The sequence below is a fragment of the Patella vulgata genome, chromosome 8 (genome assembly GCF_932274485.2).
Source record: "Patella vulgata chromosome 8, xgPatVulg1.2, whole genome shotgun sequence".
In the NCBI taxonomy this organism is placed as follows: domain Eukaryota; kingdom Metazoa; phylum Mollusca; class Gastropoda; family Patellidae; genus Patella; species Patella vulgata.
Window position 1 is genome coordinate 7,212,399 of NC_065886.2, and position 22,833 is coordinate 7,235,231.

At 36.4% G+C, this 22,833-nt stretch overlaps 1 protein-coding gene across 1 annotated transcript; it reads left to right on the forward strand.

Annotated features, from left to right (window-relative positions):
• Positions 1-5,900: 5,900 nt before the first annotated feature.
• On the forward strand, positions 5,901-17,625 carry LOC126829682 (2'-5'-oligoadenylate synthase 1A). The gene is made up of 6 exons (XM_050559767.1): positions 5,901-5,987; positions 7,792-8,002; positions 9,130-9,421; positions 12,566-12,723; positions 13,765-13,931; positions 16,054-17,625. The coding sequence occupies exons 2-6, from the start codon at positions 7,793-7,795 to the stop codon at positions 16,193-16,195; spliced, it is 969 nt and encodes a 322-aa protein (XP_050415724.1). The 5' UTR covers positions 5,901-5,987; position 7,792; the 3' UTR covers positions 16,196-17,625.
• Positions 17,626-22,833: the final 5,208 nt, after the last annotated feature.

Below are 22,833 nucleotides of genomic sequence, written 5' to 3' on the forward strand. Positions count from 1 at the left end.
GCCTTATAATGACAATATATGATTGTCGGGCCGCACATGATGCATAATATCGAGTGAGATTGGTTGGGCGTCCACAACATGATCAATGGGGCACCCAAAACAGCATGATTGGTGGGGTGCCTGATCCCGGAGGGTCGCCCATAATGCCGGAATTGGTGCCGCCCACGACGAAATCTACCACAAGACAGGCAACTGGAGATTGTAGGAAATTTTCCAGGTCAAATTCACGATGCGGATGAGATTGATTCAAGCCCACACAAGACGTGATAATCTTCAAAATTCAAACAAGTCGCACTCTAACCCGATTCCGAATTATTATAGCTATAGTCGTATTCCTTTGCGTATACTGATATCGCAAATTCAGCCTCAACATTGAAATTTTCCGTCATTTTCATAGTTCCTCTCCTCAGGTGCAAAATCTATTTTCATAAATTTTCTGAGGGTAGAGAACCCTAGACCCTTCTCCAAAGAGAGGCGCGTAACCGGTGCCGTCCGCCGTGGACCGTCAAGTGAAGGTACATCGGCGCCCCCGGAAGCCCCATCGGCGCCCAAAGAAGCCCTTGTCCACAAAACCGCAACTTTTGAGGGTTAGCTACGGGCCTGATATTTTACACATGGAACAAGTATTCAAAGTCTTAATAAGATTGATGTACAAAAGATAGTGCGTATAGTGACCAATTTAATTACATTGGAAGGTGTATAATGATCAAATAAAGTCTCGTTGGCAATAAAAACGACGGGAAGTGTTAGAACTAGTGAGTATTGTGAGATGATAGCAGACGAAATGTCTTGAACGCGTGAAAACTGTAATATATAGTCAAGTATTAGTAAGAAGTTTTATTTTAATCCCTTCAGGTGCCTGTGGTTATATTTGATTCAGCGTGGTTCGGCTATATATACCGTTGCTGTGTTTTGACAGAATTTTCGACGCTTTCTCCTTTTCTATCAAAACATGGAGTCACCTGATGAATTCGAATAGTAATTAGAATAGATGAGGAAATTCCTGGTGTCTATTTTTAGACCATATAAGCTACTGATTAATCGATAATCTATTACACAGCGGTGAAGCGATAGCCTGCTTTAATGCTGTATTCGTTACCGCTTGGAAATATCGTGTTTCCCACTAGGAAATAGTAAATACCACACTTGTCGTGTTCGGGTGCACAAGTGGGAAAATCAACATGGCCCGCTGTCATTATCAATTCAAGGATTATTAATACCCCTATAATCACCATTTGTGAAATTTAAATCGCTAAAAGGAATATCAGTCCAAAGAAGGCTCAGTTCTGTACAGTATTTACAAAGATATGATGAATTGAAAATTTATCATCGTTCGGCATCTAATGCAAACGATAAAAACAAGCCAGTGTAAACCCTTAAATATTGGTCAATCCTTTGATGGGCCTCTTTTAAATCCAATTAAATTCAAGCTAGAAAATATCTACACATTCCGTTGATGGTCTATTTTGGTTTAGTTTGCTTAATTAAATGTTAAATAATCAATCTAAGAACAATTTATCGTACATTAAGCCGTGAAAAATTAGATAAAGTCTATTGTCGATTAGCGGCACGGTCAATTAGCTTAGCATATGCCTACTGGTAATATCTAATTAATTGTTACGGTATGTAGACATTTTAAATTCAAAGAAACGTATGGCGTTAATCCCGAAAAGACCTAGTTTGTGCCGATTGGGCGTTAAACCACAGTTACTGAAACATTTTTGTTGATATAGTCCGTACGGTCCTAAAACCTGAACTGTCGTAGATCTACGGTACAATAATCAATCTAAGAACAATTTATCGTACATTAAGCCGTGAAAATTAGATAAAGTCTATTGTCGATTAGCGGCACGGTCAATAAGCTTAGCATATGCCTACAGGTAATATCTACACTGTTAAAAATAAATGTAAAATTACAGTGAAAAATATGTAATTTATTTAACATAACGCGGTTAAAATACCACTGCATGTTTTTATACTTTAAATTTACTGTATTAGTGTGGTAACATGGGATTACCGTAAAAAATTGGTAAATTAACAATAAAATTGTAGTTTTACAAGTTAGAACTGTATTTTTATTACATGTAATCTGTAATAACACCACTGCATGTTTTTATACTATAATTTTACTGTATTAGTGAGGTAACATGGGATTACTGTAAAAGAAAATGGTAATTTAACAATACAAGTGTAGTTTTACAAGTTAGAACTGTATTTTTATTACATGTATCTGTATTGATACAGCTATGTTGGTTAAAAGTACATGTATGTTGTATTTTAACTGTTTATGGAGTAATTCTACTATTCAAACATGTTTAAATACGGGATATATTTGTGTACAATTTACAGGAAACGTATAATTGTACATCTCTTTAGAACTTTAACATTGATAGACCTTTGAAGGCTTTATTACTTTTCGTCTATAGTCCACTTATGAGGGGGTCACAAGGGCTAAGTGGGTAAGACGTTGGCTCGCTAGCCTGGAGGTTGGGTATTCGATCCCTGCATTCCCTCTTTGGCCACATGTAATATTACATCAAACGTAATATAGAAATACAACCATATGTCAGTTTACATTATGTGAGCTGTATATTAAAAGAAATGTCATTTGAAATAGTATTTTTACAACAAATTGTAAATTTAATGTCAAATGGTGTTCAAATCAGTTATTTCCCTTCGACCACATATCGAATTTTGTGCGAAATATTTACTGTTATGTCAGTAAGATTAGCCTATTTTAGAGAAATAGGTTATTTAAAATCTGAAGGCACCTAACTGGCGTATGAACACAGTTGTGCCATACATAGGGTTGTGTGGAACATTTTGTTTCGTGTCATGTCTCCTACACTTCCCATTGTAAGAAGCAGAACAGTAGGACGTTAAACGTCATTTTATTTAATTCTTTCCATTATCGAATGATGTTTTGCATGCTCGGCTGAAAGGTCCGCAAAACCTTTAAGTGTTTGCCAGGATCGAACCTAGGGCTACTTAGCCGAGTGGGGAAAAACACATTTCCTATAAAAATGTCACCTTTTCAAAGTATATTTCAAGTAAATATACACTTTAAATTGTATTTTAACCGTAAAATGACTGGCAGAAAGTTGCCAGTAAAATCGCTGTATTTTAACACTGGCTTGTAAATGTACCCCTAAGCGGTAGATTTATATTTACAAACACCACGTAAATTTATAATGAGTGTAAAATAACTCTGAGGTAAATTTACTACCACAGTGTAAATTTACTGTAGGTGTAAGATAACTTTGAGGTAAATTTACAACCACAGTGTAAATTTACAAGCACTATGTAAATTTACATCGAAGTTATTTTACACTCACTGTAAATTTACATGGTGTTTGTAAATCTAAATCTACCGCTTAGGTGTAAATTTACAAGTCAATGTTAAAATACAATCATTTTACTGGCAGAAAGTTGCCAGTAAATTTACGGTAAAAATACACAAAAATTATTTACAGTGTAATTAATTGTTACGGTATGTAGACATTTTAAATTCAAAGAAACGTAGGGCGTTAATCCCGAAAAGACCTAGTTTGTGCCGATTGGGCGTTAAACCACAGTTACTGAAACATTTTTGTTGATATAGTCCGTACGGTCCTAAAACCTGAACTGTCGTAGATCTACAGTACAATAACAAGTTAGTACAAAATGGAAAGCCGGGTATTTTTCTCGTTTTCTGTTTAATGTGTTTCTTGTCATTGTTCAGAAAATGTATCACAATATGTAAAATTCTATAAATCACGTATTCAGATCGATATGCACATCCACAACAAACATATAACTACAAAAATAGTAATTTACCGTTCAAAACGGTCAACTTTGTAACTTTGGCTGCCACCTTGTTACGTCATATGTCGTGAACTCGATATAATTTTAGCTACCCCAGTTCTCCAGTAGAAATCACGACTTTCGAACCAGTTTTTGTAGTTACGAACGCTATTTACCAATTCGTTAGTCGTATTTTCCATAAAACCGAGGAGTAACGAATACAACATAAGTTAACGAGCAGTATTGTTATGGCCAGAAATACGATTTCAAATTATTTAGTTGATTCTGTAATTTCAATCAACCAGCGTGTACGCGTAACATTTCGTTTCGCAATTTTGTCAGCTATGTAAGAGATTTGAAAGGGATTCGCATAAAAACACGGTATTTGTAGTGTCAATTTAATATATTATTTAGATGTTCATTGTTTTAATTTTATATGTATTATTGCAACATTGTCATCACGCTCCACACTCGTGAGTCATGGTATTGGACTGATGAGGTCTCCGCCAGGTCGGTTTCGCATGCTTATTTGACTGGTCGCTTGTCGTATCGCTATTGTTATTAGGTGTAGTCTGTTTAGTGAGTTAATTAAAATATCTAAACAATAGCGTTGACCTTGGAAGTAAAATACATTCCACTACAGTTTTTGTATTATACCATATTCATAGATTGCTACAGTTCTATGGTTAGATAAAGGTAATATTAGTAGTTGTCTCCCCTTAATCGTATTTCGTTTTAGTGGAGAATAATAGTACATGTATTATGTTTTGCTCTATGATTATTTATAGAAATGTTTTGTTATTTTGTTTGGTATTTTGACTTAGTAAAGCCATGATTGCATTATGTACTTTACTGTCAGCATTCATGAGCCTGTCCCTTGGCTTGAAAAGTTGATTACCTTGTGTAATGTTAACTACCAGTATTATTATCTTATTTCACACTTTTCATAATGATATTCTCATATTTACTCTAGTGTATTTGTGTATTTCAGTTAATCGTCTTACGTCTTACGTCATATGAACTACGATCTGTTTACAGTTATTAATCATCATTTCAACTTTAATAATAAGAATTATGTTAATCTACATATATTGTTTGTCATCATTTAACTTATGACAATAGACGCATTAGTGTTCTCGCCCCGCTGGCAGTATAATCTCCTACAGTATGATTAGATCTATATGATAAGGCCAAGTTCAAGTTTGGTCAAAGGTCACGAAATGTAAACGGGGCTAGCGCTAATCCCAACCCTAACCCTAACCCTAACCTAGACCTAACGCTTACCCTAACCTATAATCTCGCCAACAATCACGCGCCCTAACCTTATTAAGATCTCAGCGACCACGACGAAAATTGAACTGGCCTTAACAAATAGATCTGGCCCGAGCAGTATAGGTCTACGTGTGAAGTCACACCAAACTGCCTCATTAGCTGGCGCGTTGTTTGCATCGGATGTGTTTGACAGAGACAGGGAGAAATGGGGTTTAACGTCCACTCGACACAATACTGGCCATTTCAGGACTAACATATGGTTCATTTTTATTTCAATTATTCGCATGCGCGTAGTTGTCTTTAGCAGGTGGAAGCAACCGCAGGACCCGGAGAAAACCCACGAGGTTGGACAGGCGACCCTACTCCTTGTCACGTACAACCAGGAATCGAAACCACTCTACTTAACTCAATGACAGACCTTATGATACAACGCGCACGTGTTAAGCATTCGGTCACCCAGCAGTTTGAGTTACAATACCCCCCCCCCGCCTTCTTTTAATCCCAGTCTTGTACGTCACAATAAAAACGACCACCTGTCTAAACACGCGTGTTTTCTCCGCCTAATGCTAAACACCCCTGCACACAAAGAAATTATTAGAATAAAATTATAACATATAATGTTAGTCCCGAAAGCCCCCTCCCCCTCTCTCTCTCTCTGTGTCTCTCTCACTCTCTCTCTCCGCCCTCCCCCTCCCATAGCATGTTGCATGTGCCTTCTGCTTGTAAAAGACAGGCGATATATAGTTATACATGTATATATACGATATAGCTATACATGTTTATATACGGTACAACTAGGATACGAGTATACTAAAACGAAAGTAGGGTGGATATTTAATACGTTTGGGATTTCCCAATCATACGTGGCATAATACAACGGAAGACACCGCCCTCATTCATAGTTAGTATAGCAGGTTAAATCCGTCATTCAGGTAAGACCCAATATTGTCATGTTATATGAGTATTAAAAAAGAGGGAGATAAGGGGGGTGGGGGTTTACGTCCCAAAGGAAGACACTGACAACGTTATCTCGGGATTAACATATGGTTCAGTTTTATGTCAATAATTCGTTTGAGTAGTTTTCATGGACAGTTGAGCCTACTCCTTGTCACGTACAAGCGGGGAAAACAAACCACGGCAATTGACTTAATGACACAGCGTATGATTCAGCCACCCAACCTCCCCGGGTGTTAACCAGCTACCTACCCAACCTCCCTGGGTGCTAACCGGCCACCCAACCTTCCCGGGTGTTAACCAGCTACCTACTCCACCTCCCTGGGTGTTAACCGGCTACCTACCCAACCTCCGTGGGTGTTAACCGGCTACCTACCTAACCTCCCTGATATTTTGAATTAGGACTTAACGTCATATCTTTCTACCCCAATCACCAACCGGGATAATAAAGATACCATGCGCTATAACGGGGTCTATTATGTGGGACATTTGTCCTGGAATGTGGCGCTTCCACCTCAGTGTACATAAGACATCGGTATTTCGCTCCATCCAGGTGGCTAGGTGTTGTTCTTTGCCGGCACCTCCGTCTTTAGAAGAGGAAACCACGCTGGCAAATGTAGATTAAATTTCTCGTGGGATAGATATGGTGAATGCCATGACATTTAAAAGTGGAACGTGACGTTGTACAAACTTTATTCTACTTTCGTTTTCCCCATTATGAAAGTTATTTCTACGGAGTGTTGTGTATTGTGTTTCAATGTTTGCTATAAAGATTGGACGATTTGAACAGCCAATTTGTTTCACAAAGTATTACGAAAGTCTTCTAATATCTCTGTAAAAGATGTCTGCCTTCGACACATGATGTCATATCACGCGGCGTCAATCATTGGCCCAATGGCGCGTGCATTGTTTACATAAGACGTTACTGATTCAAGCAGAATGACGCCTTTTACTTATTTTAATATCCATTTACACTAAAATAGGAAATAATTTTTACCTGCAAATACTTCAAACGTCTTTAATTATTTTTCTAATACACAAAAAAAATATTTTAGAATTGAATTTGTCGGAGGAAAAAAGTTAATATTTAACTGGAGTTTAACGTCCACTCGACACAAGCTAGGTCATTGAAAATACCTGGGTAGCCTCTTTCATTCAGCAAAATATTCTACATTTGAGATTAACTAGACCATTGGCTAGATTATCCAGTCATTTACATTATCGTGAACATTGCCTGTTCAATATCAAACACTCTTAATGTGTTTATTGTAACATTTCTCACTTCAATGATCATATCTATGTTTTTTTTATTAATCCTAGTTCGCCATCACTATGAATTTAGCTAAAAAAAAATCTATTGCCCATGCGTAACCTGGAGTTTGTTTTTTATTTGGCTGATTATATTATCCAGTAAATTACGGTAAATGTTGACAACCGACCCAGACCCTCCGTACGTTGACGACTAGGTGGTTCTGGGCAACCGAGAATAATGCCTGAGTTAATTTTTTTTTAAAAATATATTTCATTTGAAAATGGATTGGAGAACAGGCTGGGCCTATGTTGACTCCTCTCCAGAATTTACAAAAATGAGTTTAATTTATGTGCATACAGAACATATATACAATATAAACATACAAAATATAAAATTATTTGAGATTTAAATATAAACTAAACATTTATACATATATACAGTTGACCGTACCAATGTAGTAATGAGTAAAATGTAATCTACTGATTTTAAGACGCTGTGCACGATTATAGTATTCCTTTTTCTGCTTCCAGGATGTCCATAACTAACTTTTTACCGGATCACAATGGTCGAGAGAATCTGGATACCTTTGTTTTAAGACGTCTTTATATTCCCAAGACTTTTAATAAACGTATCCACCGAGAAGTCAACAACGTTTTCCGCTATCTTCATGAATTTCCGGACTACCTGAAGACAGAGGGTTATAAGGGGTCATCCAAAAACTCCATCGATATGATCGTTAAGGTAATAAAAACAAGAGGTACTGGTAGAAATTGACCTGTTTATGGTTCCAATCTCCTTATCTTAGAGTTGTAAATACTGTACAGTACAATCACAATTTGATTGGGGTTGTAACGAACGGATTCAAAATTCGATCTTCTGACGAGGATGGTCATGAAATAAAGTCACGTGATCCATTCCTCAGGAATTGACCAGACATGAATTAGGGGCGTCGTCTATTAAAATGGTGTCACTGCCTTTGGGCAGGTCTAGCAAAGAAAAATGAAACGTCCTCACCACCACCTCGCACCTTTGAATAGTTTTACCGGATCATCGGAATGTTAAAATGTTATAGGTTCCGAAATGGCATTTATTAAACAATGATTTAACATTGAAGTCAACGGGAAGAGAAATACTATTCTGAAACCAGCTTTGATATGTTGAGTTATCTCCCCTGATATTGTGTTGGAAAATCCAAGATTATACCATGTTTATTGTAAGCGTGGGTAACATGGTCTACTTTAAGATATCGCCTAGACGTCATTCTCTGACGTTGGCTTATCATTATTTTAAATAATGAAGCTTACGGATAACGAGCCAGTCGTACTTAACTAGATTAAATATTTGACACCGGATATGAACATTTGGGTCTGTATTTTAAGTTGTTTAATGGTCCCGAGCCAGATATTGAAACAACGCTTGAAGGAACGTCATCATACAGTATCAATATAAACAAATTAAATCTGGTCTAGGTTATGCTTGTTTCATTTGTCGAGTTAAAACACTTCAGCGCCATTAAAAGAAAAGACAACAACAGGAGGCCTGTACTTGTCCAAGCGGTTTCTCCTTGTCAGTGGCACAAGAAGCAGGGAACGGTCGTTGGAATGGGACTACAGACAGAAACGGCCAGAAGAGCTTGGTGTGCACGTCACTGAGTTGTTTCTCCTTGTCAGTGATACAAGAAACGTCGCTTAGTCATTCGGATGGGACAGCAAACCGAGACCCATAGCACAGCTTGGCGTTCACGTACGAGAACCATACACGTTTGGAATTCGATGAAGGGTAGGCGGAAACCATGTGGTCCCGACAAAATTGCCCCGACAGCCCATCTTCATTATCCCGGTTAAACCCCCATTTCATTTCAATTCTAGGGCGGATCATTAGGGAAGTGTACGGCTGTACAGCGAACGTCTGATATGGATTTAGTCGTATTCTTTAATGGGTACGATAACATGGAGAAATTTATCAAGGAAAAAAAGAAAACGGGTGGTGTTCTGGATAAACTTTCAGATTACATGACTGGAAACCATGTATCTTCAAAGCACTGGAAGGAAGAATTCAGAACTAGGGATTTCCACATAAAACTGAAAATGGCTGACGGAGAAACCAAATATGATATCAAAGTGGACATTGTACCCGCTATACGAGTCATGGACCGACAAGGTATTTAATATCATTCGCAATCTGATTAAAATACACATCTATATTTCGTTTCGTTTTTTTTATACTTTCGATTGCCTACACTACATGAAGATCTGAAAAGATGTACCCGAAGGTCGTGTCAGGAGTGGTGCGAGCAGCTTTTGACCCTATGAAGTCAGACTTGGATAAATCAATCATGAGCATTGACGTTTCTAGTGGTTTACCGACCACAAGAAACGTCATGGCAACGTTGATTGATTAATCAATGTCTGACGTTATCGGGTCAAAAGTCGCTCATACGAACTCTGACGCGACCTTCCAGTACAACCGGTCAGATCTTCAATACTGTAGGCCATCGAAAGTATAAAAAACGAAACGAAATATAAAAGCTTTATTTTAATCAGATTGGTCGTAGCGCCGTTATCTGGGCTAAATGTCCCTCATAGCACAGTGTATGGAATATATATATATATATATATATATATATATATATATATATATATAGAAAAAAATAAAGGTTAAAAATGCCTAAAGAAAGTATATACTATTGTTTAATTGTCTACATGTTTCGCCTGAGCTTGTCAAGACATACAATAACAATAACAATGACGTGACGTCATGGAAGAATAAACATACAATAATATAATAATAATGAAGTAGAAAATATATAATATATATAGCCTAATATTGTAATTATTTTAAAATGTTTAATTTGGGTTTGAATTTGTCAATAAAATATTGTTCCTTCAATCTCATTTTCATGGGATCTGAATACGGCATCTTAAAGAAAGGGTATATTTTGAACTCGCCCTTACCGCAGATATCAAGGTGCTCACTTAAAGGGATCTTCCTTAAATTTGGTTCCCTGATATGTTGTCTATGAACCGTTACTCTGTTTTGTAACTTGTTCGTGCAGCCGATGTACAGTTCGGCACAGCCACTACATTTTATGACATATAATACATGAGTTACTTTACAGTTCATACTTTCATTGACAAAAAATTATTTTCCACTGTCAAATATAAATGATTATCCCCTTCCACATTTTACAACTTGGTTAATTGGACTGAATGATTCAAATTTAGCCCTAGTTAACAGTGATTTAAGGTTTTTAGGTTGTCTTTTTTACGGGATAAATGTTTGTGTATCAATAAGTTTTTTTAATTTTTTATCTTGTTGAAGTAGTGGAAAATGTGTTTTAATTACGCTGGAAAAATTAGGATTGTGAGGATTAAAGGTGGTGACAAATGCAATTATATTGTGATTTGCATCTTTTATCTTTAACTGCCTTAATTCCGTTATCGGTATTTTACTAGCCCTTTGAATTCCGTCATTAATTAATGTGGAGGGATATTTGCGGGCTAGCAGAAATTCTCTCAATTCCCGTAGTCTTTGAAATTTAGTTACTGTGTTAGACACAATGGTACAGATACGCCTGGCCAAATTATATGGTACAGCCGTTTTTATGTGTTTAGGGTGACACGAATTGAATTCGAGATACTGTTTAGTATCAGTATCTTTATAATATATATCAGATTCAATAATGTTCCCGTTTTTGATTACCATTATGTCTAGAAATGGTATTCTATCTGTACTAGTTTCCATTGTAAATTGGATATTCGGATGAATATTATTGATTATGTTATAAAATAAAAGGAGATTATCATATGATTGGAGCCAGATGAAGAAACAATCATATAAGTATCGTTGCCACTGTTTTTCGAAATATATTCTGGTCTCCAAGTCAAATGTTTCTTCTACTTTCGTAGCAATGGCTAATTCTAAATATCCAAGGACTAAAATTGCCAGCGAGGGTGAGAATTTACTACCCATTGCACAGCCAATAAGTTGTTTATAATAGTTAGAATCAAAACAAAAGCAGTTGTTTTCTAATATAAAGTCGATGCTTTCTAATATAAATGACTCCGAAAAACGTTCTTCTCTATCGTTTGGATATTTAGATAACCAGTGCTTTACAGCTGTTAATCCTAAAACATGTGGTATATTAGAATAAAGGTTTGTAACATCGAAAGTAACTAGGATAGCGTTTTGTGGGACATTTTGGGGTAAGTTATTCAAAAAATCTACGCTATCTCGAGTATAACTTTTAACATGTTTAATATAAGGTTGAAGTATGATGTCTATCAAATTGCTTAAACGATGAGTTTCACATGCTGGACCTGCTATAATTAATTGGTCGGAGTTTCAAATCTTGAGGATGATTCACTTCAATATATGTCGAATTTTGGTTTACACATGCTGTGTGTATTTCTTTACATTTGTGAATCTTGGGTAAACCATAAATATTACTGGTTTTCACATTAAACTCTTGTAAGTATTTGATTTCTTTCTCCGTTAAACAGGAACTGTGTGTCCATATCAGTCGACGTAGTGCGGTCATATTTCTGGATAGTGGCGGAGAGTTTAATTTTTGATAGTAGTTGTTCAATATGTCTAATACCATTCTTTTATAGTTCTCCGATTCCAAAATGACTGTTGCACCACCTTTATCTGCTTGTTTTATCACTATTGATTCATCTTTTGATAGAGTTAGTATCTCCTTCCAATGTTTTTTAGCTGTATTTTTATGTGATCGTTTGGTATTACCGGAAAATTTGATATTTGTTGACAAAAATCATCTAATGCTTTATTACGACCTTTTGGTGCTCCCCAATCACTTTTTAATGGTGGTGAAAATAACGATAAATCCATCGTAAGAAATAAAAGTGATTGGTTTAACTTCATACATCTATTGATACCTGGCTTCAATAACCGATTATGCTGCAGAAGGTAGGGCGTTAAATTGAATAGGCCTAGTGTGATGTTATCCGGGCTAAATGTCCCTCATAGCACAATGTATGGAATATATACATATATACCTGGCTTCATTAAACAATTTTGGTGAAGACAAGTAGGACGTTAAATCGAATAGGCCTAGAGTGTACAGGTCACAATTCTATGGAATGCTATTACTGCTTATTACTGAGCGACGTTTCGACTAGGCTTCTCTAGTCATTAAGAAGCAATGACCAGAGAAGCCCAGTCGAAACGTCGCTCAGTAATAGTATTCCATAGAATTGTGACCTGTATAATCCAGTTGAATTACTAAATGCCATTGAAACAAGGCCTAGATAAAATGTTTTTCGTTATATATCTTTTATAAAGGCTGTAATATGGACAAATTGTACACGCAAATGAGTCGACAGCTGCCAAATGTTCGTGAACATTACTCAGCCTGCCTTGTACAGAAACAGAGATCATTCACGAGAGCACAGGACTCAACCGTCAAGAGACTTATGAAACTCACCAAATACTGGAAACATGTAAGAAAAATGTAGTCTTTCACAGTTCCATATTCCATATTGAGAGAGAGAGGGAGAACGAGAGAGAGAGAGAGAGAGAGAGAGAGAGAGAGAGGGGGTGGGTGGGGGGTAACATCCACGCGCCATAAACTAGGCCACAAAATTATACAGCTTAAAACATCGGTTGAGACGTGTTCGATTGTATTAATCTCGAGGGTTCGACTTAGTATCTCGAGCACTCGAGATATTTTTTTTTGCGTGTCCTAAATCAGCCAACGTAGATTTGTCTTCCTGGGCCCTGTTTCTCGAAATTTTAACTAAAGGTTAAATCCAATTTTAGTTGATACTTCAATTTTGATTAGCTAAGCACTAAAATCAATCTAATATTATCCAATCAAATTACTAAAATTAAGATTTTTTCTTAGTTAAAACAGTCCCCTAGTGTTTATATGCTTTCCAAAAAGTTTGTTTAGCATCAAGGACCTTGTAGCGGAACTTCACGCGAGAAATTCTAGCTGCATACCTAGTTGGAAATAATCACACAATTTCCTTCCTAGATTTCTCTACGTTGGTTGGAATTGGTAAAGCTCAACAGTGTTGTTTTTGACGGTGGCTAAGTGGGAAAGACACTGGCTCGCTAGCCTGGAGGGCGGGTGTTCGATCCCTGCATTGACCGAGAAAGTTCATCCAGATTTTCCGGCGTGGTTCCCCCTTGTCAGTGATGCAGAACTGAGGGCAGTTGTCAAGTCGTTCGGATGGGACGGAAAAACGAGGTTCGGTGTACACATTGGTGTGCAAGTAAAAGATCCCTTGACAGTTGGAATTCGATATAAGAGTAGGCCGTAGTGCCGCTGTCTGGGCAAAATTTCCCTCATGGCACACTGTAAGGCGTATGCCCATTTCATTAGCCCAGTTCGGAGCAGAACATTTTCCTGTTTAACTTTAATACGGTATTGTTGTGTATATATTCCATGCTGTAAAGTTTTAATTTAACATATATGAAACATGATTTAAAAATGCAATTATCGTTTTAATTAGAATCTAAATTGTACATTTTTATAGGAGAATGACCTAGCTCTCAATTCGTACACGTGTGAACTGCTCTCTATAGATGCATGTAAAGAAGGTTGTCGTGATGTAACACGAGGCTTTAAAAATGTTTTGGAAAAGTTAAAGACCTATAACAACCTTAATGTAGAATTTTCCGAGTATTATAATCCAGACAAATGGTACGTACATATATATTCTTTATAGATATAATGCTCAAGTCGTGTATACATCATTAGTCTTAATAGATATAAGGCGCAAATCGTGCGCACATATATATTTTTTATAGATATAAGGCACAAATGGTACATATATATTCTTTATAGATATAAGGCACAAATGGTGCGTACATTATTAATCCTTATAGATATAAGGCGCAAATGGTGCGAACATAATTACTCTTTATAGATATAAGGCGCAAATGGTACATATATATTCTTTATAGATATAAGGCGCAAATGGTGCGTACATAATTAATCTTTATAGATATACAAATGGTGCGTACATAATTAATCTTTATAGATATACAAATGGTGCGAACATAATTAGTCTTTATAGATACAAGGTGCAAATGGTGCGTAAATAATTAGTCTTTATAGACATAAGGCGCAAATGATGCGTACATAATTAGTCTTTATGGATATAAGGCACGAATGGAACGTTGATGAAACATATTTATATTATAAGTATGCGGCGGGGTTTGGTTGGGTGTGTGTGTGGGGGCGGTAGCCAACGCATGCTCTGTCACTGAGTCAAGTGGTCTGGTTTCGATTCCCCGCGTGTACGTGACAGGAAGTACGGTCGCCTGTGCAACTTTGTGGGTTTTCTCCGGGGCTCCCGGTTTCCTTCCATTGCTAAAGATCCGTCGGCTAAAACGAAAATATTAGAATGAAAATATACTATCTGTTAGTCCCACAATGACCAGGATAGTTTCGAGCGGACGTTAAAACACTATAACATGGACATGTATATGAAACGATTTCTCTAAATACGATTATTGTATTGCCTGAAATCATGGCTCTACTCGCCAACTACACGTAGATACTGGGCGTTTGTATTTCAATAGTTCCACAAGACTTATGGGCTGCCGGGAAACTTTCACATATTAATTAGCTAAATTCATTGGTTAACTATATGCTGGTCGGAAACGCTAACACGCGAAGAAAATGTGTTAGTATTTAACCATGTACGTAATTTTATTGAAAAAAAAAAACCCGAATGATTTAAATTTTAAAAATTATCGGATTTTAAATATTTCAAATTTATGTTTACATGTATATATTAGTATGGGTTATGTGTACATATATATGTTATTTCCTTTTTATCTATTCCCTTTTTTTTCTTTTTTTTCCAACCTATTGTGATATTGTCTAATTTATTTGTAACCGGGGGAGGGGTTTATATAGGCTCATATAGGCTCTGCCTGTTCCCCAACAAATATTGTTTATTTAAAAAAAGAATTATAGCGAGAACTGTCAGCTCTTTATCTAAATCTTGCATTATGTCCCTTTAATTATAATATATTGCACGATCAGCGGTTTTAATTGTAGGATGCCCTATGTGCTGAAAATGGTACTCAACACGGTGAATGTGAACGCTTCAGTGGCTTGTCTCGAAGTGATTCCTGCCTATTCATGCACTCTCTTTGAGTCTATAAATAGCCATCGCACGTGAAATTCTCAACACATCTATCAACTATTACAGCCGTAAAAAATCGATTGTTGACGATTCTGAATAACAGTAATATCTAGCTTTTTGGTTACTACAGCAGCTTTAGAAATTACGTTCGTTTTATTTTTTAAATTACTTTATCAATAACTGTACGGTTAGGAGCGTCATCTTTTGGTTTAGTAGAAATAATATCTCTGAAATACTTGCGTTAGTCAAGAACATGATACTAGCAGTAGTTTCATTTTACTTTTACAAGGTTCTTAAAACATTAGTTGTTCAATTTCTTGTTCGCGCTTTCTGTCATGTTTCGTAAAAAAAGTAGTCTTCATTATCCCGGCCTGTCAATCAAAGGGTGAATTTCAAAACAAGGGCACATAACCTATTTTTTGCTCAAAAGTGCGTATATGGACGACACTCGGAACCATTTTTCAGTCTATTATTTATTGATGGTTAAATGGTCATAGCTTATTAAGTAAAATATGGCCGTTTATTTAGTGACTATAAATGTGTCAAGCAGATTTAAGGATTGGTATATATATATAAATATTGTGGTGTAATTGTCTAGATATTTGGAGATATTTATTTATGGTGGGGCACCCTATTAATTGCTATTTATATTTACTTTTATTTTAGGAGGAGTTATTTCCCAAAGGATGAACCTTACGTCATGGACCCAGCAAATCCCTTTATGAACACGTGCAAGCACGATCTAAAAGCTGGCCAAATCAGACACATTGAAGAATGTGCAACGGATACACTTAATGCTATAAAATAAAAGGGATTCGTTATAAATAGTAACCTATATAGGTTGGTTTGTAATGGCGAGGATATAATCTACATAGTCTGTAAAAAATTAGTGTTTTTGTTTTCTTTTTAAGGGGTGGGGCTATAGAAACTGGGTGGTCAATATAATTAGTGGTTTTGTGTTTAAAGTAGGAAGGGGGGAGCTAGAGTAACTAGGTGGTCTATATAATTAGTGGTTTTGTGTTTTAAGGGAGGGGCGTGGGAAAGAAACTATATATGTGTTCTATATAATTAGTGGTTTTGTTTTTAAGGGAGTATAGATGGGGACTTTAGATGCAACCGAACTATCTTTTCTTACGTCTGCGTCGTTACCGTTCATAACCATGTTACTTTGTTCATGACCATATTACTTTGTTCATAACTATAATAATTTGTTCATAACTATATTAATCTGTTCATAACTATATAATAATACTTTGTCCTTATCATATTTCTAGAAATATACAACCTATCCACAATGAAGCCAATTAATGTAAATATAAGCCCTGTCTTGTATCCTAGTATTCATAACGTCCAACTGTTACTGCACCGACGGGGTTAATGAAGACGGTCATACTCCATGCAGTGTGCCATGAGGAAAAGGTTTCCCGGACAGCGGCGTTCCTGCCCACTCTCTTCGTCGATTTGAACTGTCCAGGGTTCTTTTACTAACCCTAGCCCTGTACATGGGACTCCGGTTTTTCGTCCCAACCACGCTGCAAAATCCTGGGGAACTTTGTAGGCCGACACCGAGATCCAACCCGCCAGTTCCCGGTCAGCGATCTAAACTGTTTCAATATAGTAATACAAATTGTCATATTTTATTTTATTCACATAACAAACTATTTGGTTACATCATAACGTTGCTTGTTGTATATTTGAAATAAAGGGTTAAAAAGTATTAAAAGATTTTAAAGATACATTATGAGAGATTAGATAAAGAGGGTAGTTCTCACTATAATAGTTAAAAACTAGATAATGTAAAGGGAATTTGCTGAAAATTCCAGTCAAATTGATTCACTCTGAACCGAGATTTTTGCGACTGAAGTTTCGGCCTTGCCTCGATCATAATTACTAAAGTCGGTACGATAAAAAACATAGTCTCGATCATCCGTTTCATGATTAAATCATGAATGAAAGTTGAGCAGAAAATGGGATCCTGATCCAGTAAATATCACCGGTTAGCGTTGGCATCGAGAGTTGATTATGGTCTGGATAAGTTAATTAATGTCTTATTAATAATTAAGATTACATTTCAGGCCCAAAGAAAGAAGTGCAATTGGCAGATTTAGCTCTTGCAAAATGTATGTTTAATAATTTAGATAACATTTTAGGCCTAAAGAAAACCCTGCAATAGGCAGATTTAGCTCGTGCATAATGTATGTTTAAAGATATTCAAAATGGCGAACAGGTTTGTGTTTGTTATAATGTTTCAGAAAAAAGTGACAAAATTCGTCGACTCATATTATCTACACTAAAACGTGTGAGAAAAAAAATCACTTAGACCTAGATATAATCATATATATCAAATTTATATACCGTGTTTATAACAGTAAAAACAAGGAATATCCGTTACTATTGTATTATAGCCTAGATCATGTGACATGTAGGCTACCTATATAGATTATGTGATATTAACAGTAAAGGTCTGTTCACACTGGCCAACATTTGAAACACAACACCATGGTTACCAATACCCTGTATACAGTCGCCTGTCCAACGTCGTGGGTTTCCTCTGGGTTCTTTCACTGCTAAAAAAGACCTCTACGTGCAAGCGATTTATTGAAATAAAATTGAACCACATATTAGCCCAGAAACGATCTAGTCTCTCTCTTTCTCTCTATCCCTCTCTCTCTCTCTCCCTCTCTCCCTCTCAAAATATCGGTAACGTGTTGACCTGAGACCAAAACCACACTTTGACATGTTCGTCAACACACAGGATAAAAACAATGATCCCCAACACGATGCTGAAAGAATGGAAATACAATTCTTGGTGCGCGTGTTGATGCGAAGTTGGCGAACTTAAGTGTACACGCTGTTTTTTTTTTGTTGGTTTTTTTTGGGGGGGGGGGGGGGCTGTACGCAGACGAGGAAGATGCTAACGCAGACAATGAATGTCATTTGAATGTCATGTGATATATTTGTGATCGCTGACTGCTGCTGCGTGGGAAAACGTAGACGACAAACTGAGTTCCATATATTTAACACGATCGATTTCGCGAACATTTTTTTCGGAACATTTTTGTTCGTGTTTTCGCAGACGGCAAACAAATTGATGGGAACAATGGTTTGGTGAATTTTCGGCTAAAAAGTTCCATCGTGGGCGTTCGGCTTAAATAACCTTGATCTACATATAACTGGCTGTTATTTAATATTAATCACACCGAGCTCACCGTAAACAAGATGCCGTGGGGTTTAACGCCCACTCGACACAAACTAGGTCAATTATAAACTAACATATGGTTCAATTTTATTTCAATAATTCGCTTGCGCGTAGGTTCTTTTGAACGTGACTAGGAGTAGGATCGTTTGTCCAACCTCGTGGGTTTTCTCCGGATACTCTGGTATCCCCATGCTGCTAAAGGCCCAAAAAGGTGAACAATGTGTCACTCCCGAAATGACCTTCTCTCTCTCTCCCCCCCCCCTCCCGCTCCCTTCATGGAATACAAAATGTCCGATGTTTGGGCAGGAAATGCGAATGATTTTGTGAAACTGTCGCCCTGGTTATTAGCTCATGTTAGTGCAGAAAAAAGTATGCCGTTAACTTAATTATATTGTCAGCTGGATACCGTTATATATCCAGTTATAAAAGTAGTCCTGTTGAGAGGGAGTCGTGTATTTCTCCTGAACTTGAAAAAAATTCATTCATAAATCCAACTTGTCCAACGAACAACAGCGTATTTGTTTTTTATCGACCAATGGGAGAAGACTATAGTTTAAGAATGAAGTTAGTGTCGTTATGAATGGATAGATTTTATGAATGAACTGGTGTAAAGGTGTACGGTTCTAACGGAGTTGGGAAAACATTAAAATTCTGATTATATTAAACGATATGAAGTTGGTGTTAATTCATGCAAAAACACTATTAACTTTAGTTTCGTGTTACATATTTTCAGCAATTTCTCTACTCAAGTTATGAGTGGGGAAAGGGGTGGATGGCCGAATGGTTAGCACGTGCGTACTGTATCATAAGGCTTGTCATTGAGTCAACTGGTGTGGTTTCGAATCCCCGGTTGTACGTGACAAGGAGTAGGGTGGCCTGAACAACCTCGTCGGTTTTCTCCGGTTTCCTCCCACTGCTAAAGACCCCTACGCTCAAGCGAATTCTTGAAATAAAATTGAACCATGTGTTAGTCCCGAATTGACCTAGTTTGTGTCGAGTGGACGTTAAACCCCATTTCTCTCTCTCTCTCTCCTCTCTCTCTCTCTCCAAGTTGTGAGTCGTTGTGACGCAGTGAGTAAGACGTTTTCTCGCTAACATGGAGGTCCCATATTCGATCCCGGTTTTGCCGATAAAGTCAATTGGGTCAACGAATAGTCCCGTGTACACATTGGCGTGCACGTTTAAGAACCCGTGACAGTCGGAATTCGATATAAGAGTGGGCCATAGCGACACAATTGCTCTGATAGCACACTGTATACGTATGCCCGACTTCATTAGCAGAATCGGCGTAGAGAATTAGGACGTTTAACTCCATTAGATTTCTCCTCGTTTGGTCTTCCCTTTATTTCTCAGATTTGTTCTCGAAACGTTTGAATTTTCAATTTTTTTGAAGTGGCAGGTGATAAGTATGAAGGGGGCCTCGGTTTGTCGAAAAGGTGTTTCTTGTAGGCTTCCCCTCATGCACCTCTGGATAACCCCGAGGAACTTTCTCGACCAATGAAAGAGAGGGAGAGAGAGAGAGAGAGAGAGAGAGAGAGAGAGAGAGGGGGGAATTAACGTCCACTAGACACAAACTAGGTCATTTCGGGACTAACGTATGGTTCAATTTTATTTCAATAATTGGCTTTCGCGTAGGGATCTGTAGTCGTGGGAGGAAACGAGGTTGTTCAGGCGACCCTTCTCCTTGTTATGTACAACCGGGGATTATGTTAAGAGAACTTGTCGAGCTTACAAATGAAAAATACTGCACGTTATATCAGGTGTTCCAAAGAGGGTAAGAACACTCTGCTTTGTCCACGATACCCGTCACAAATAATTTACCGCTCGACTGTTACGGAATTTTACTGAAAGTCGTATGACGTATGTTGGGGCAAAGTTGTGCAAAATATTTAGAGACGTAAAAAGTAACCAAAAGTCGAGCCAAATTTAGGCATATTAACATATTGAAGGACAGTTATTCAACAAAACGGATAAATATAGCCACTGAATTGCGACAGAAAAAAGATATTTACAATAACATTCTGATAAATGTAGCCATTGAAGTGAGGCTAAATACAATGTTGGAATGCACTGAAATATCATTGGCACACGTGATCATATGACGTAATTCATAAAATTGTCCAATCCGAGTGGCAGGATGGTGACTATTTCTACGTCATTTCACTGAAGACCCGGAAAGTGTGAGTGAAACAGCCAATACACCTATGATGTCATTGACAATATTGTTTTCAGATTTGAAGTACTGATTTATATGATAATAATTTTAAAAAAAAAACAACAACATAACAAAACAAACACTGCATGCCAGGTTATCGGTTTATTTCTTGTATACAATTAGACTATTCAAATACAAAAACAAGCTGGTATTACATATTACATTCAAATACAAACCACATTTGATATTATTCAAATACATAAACAAGCTGATATCACATATTAGATCATTCAAATACAAACCACATTTGATATTATTCAAATACATAAACAAGCTGATATCACATATTAGATCATTCAAATACAAACCACATTTGATATTATTCAAATACATAAACAAGCTGATATCACATATTAGATCATTAAAATACAAACCACATTTGATATTATTTAAATACATAAACAAGCTGATATCACATATTAGATCATTAAAATACAAACCACATTTGATATTATTCAAATACATAAACAAGCTGATATCACATATTAGATCATTAAAATACAAACCACATTTGATATTATTCAAATACATAAACAAGCTGATATCACATATTAGATCATTAAAATACAAACCACATTTGATATTATTCAAATACATAAACAAGCTGATATCACATATTAGATCATTAAAATACAAACCACATTTGATATTATTCAAATACATAAACAAGCTGATATCACATATTAGATCATTCAAATACAAACCACATTTGATATTATTCAAATACAAAAACAAGCTGATATCACATTATTAGATCATTAAAGCGATAATTTCATATTTGCTCAGAAAGTCAAAACATAATTATTTATATGTCTTTTGCTCAATAGGTTGTCAACTCCTTATTATACGACCATAGATATTATTCTCCCACTTAAAAATCCTTTGACCCCGGAAATAATAACACAATTACCTCCCTTGTTTTTACTATTCACCCCCCCCATGGAATAGCTATCTTCAAACGTTTGAATTTGAAGTTGAAAATGATATTTTTGCCAATTTCTCAACTGGCAATAGTGAATTATAGGATTAATAAAATTATTCTTTAACAAGGTAGGACTGTTTATAGATACCATCTATTTTAAGGCTTTAGTTTAATTAATTTTAAAAATATAACTTAAAAATATGAAATTGCAACTTTAAAATACAAAAAACATTTGATATTAATAAAATACAAAAACAAGCTGATATCACATATTAGATCATTAAAATACAAAAACAAGCTGATATCACATATTAGATCATTCAAATACAAAAAAACAGTTGATATTATTCAAATACAAAAAAAACAGTTGATATTATTCAAATACATAAAACAAAATATGTCGGTCAATGTACATTATATTTCCGGTTCAACTCAATCTGATTAAAATACAGATCTATATTTCGTTTAGTTTTTTTATACTTTCGATGGCCTACACTACATGGCGATCTGACAAGTTATAGTGGGAGTTCACGTCAGGGGTAAAACGAGTGGCTTTTGGCCTTATGACGTCAGACATTGATTAATCAATCAGCGTTGACGTTTCTAGAGGATTACCCACAGTTCCGTGCATAAAAAGGTCAAGAACTCACGGTAACAGACCGTTTCATTGACTAATTCCTCACATCAACTAGAACGCCTGTTACATAACAACTCTTCCAGGTCCTAGCGTAGTAAAGACAGGTAAAACGAAATTTTGAACTATAAAAACAAAACGAAATATGATATGTGTTTTAATCAGATTTGGTTCAACTGGTCTGTTATCGGGTTCAATTTATATTGTATCGTTTAATCACCGGGCTTTATTAATTGACACTACACACGTACATGTACATTCATTACCATATTTATTCTAAAAAAGGAGCCACGGTGGCCAAGTGAGTAAGACGCTGGCTCGCTAGTCTGGAGTTAATGGTTAGTATTTTCTATTACTGACGGAGTTAGCCCTATAAGATATATTCGGAAATATATATTAAGCGGAAGTCATAATTGACCTATGAATATGTTTACATTTACAAATTTCTATTTTTAGAACTGTTTTATAAACCAGTA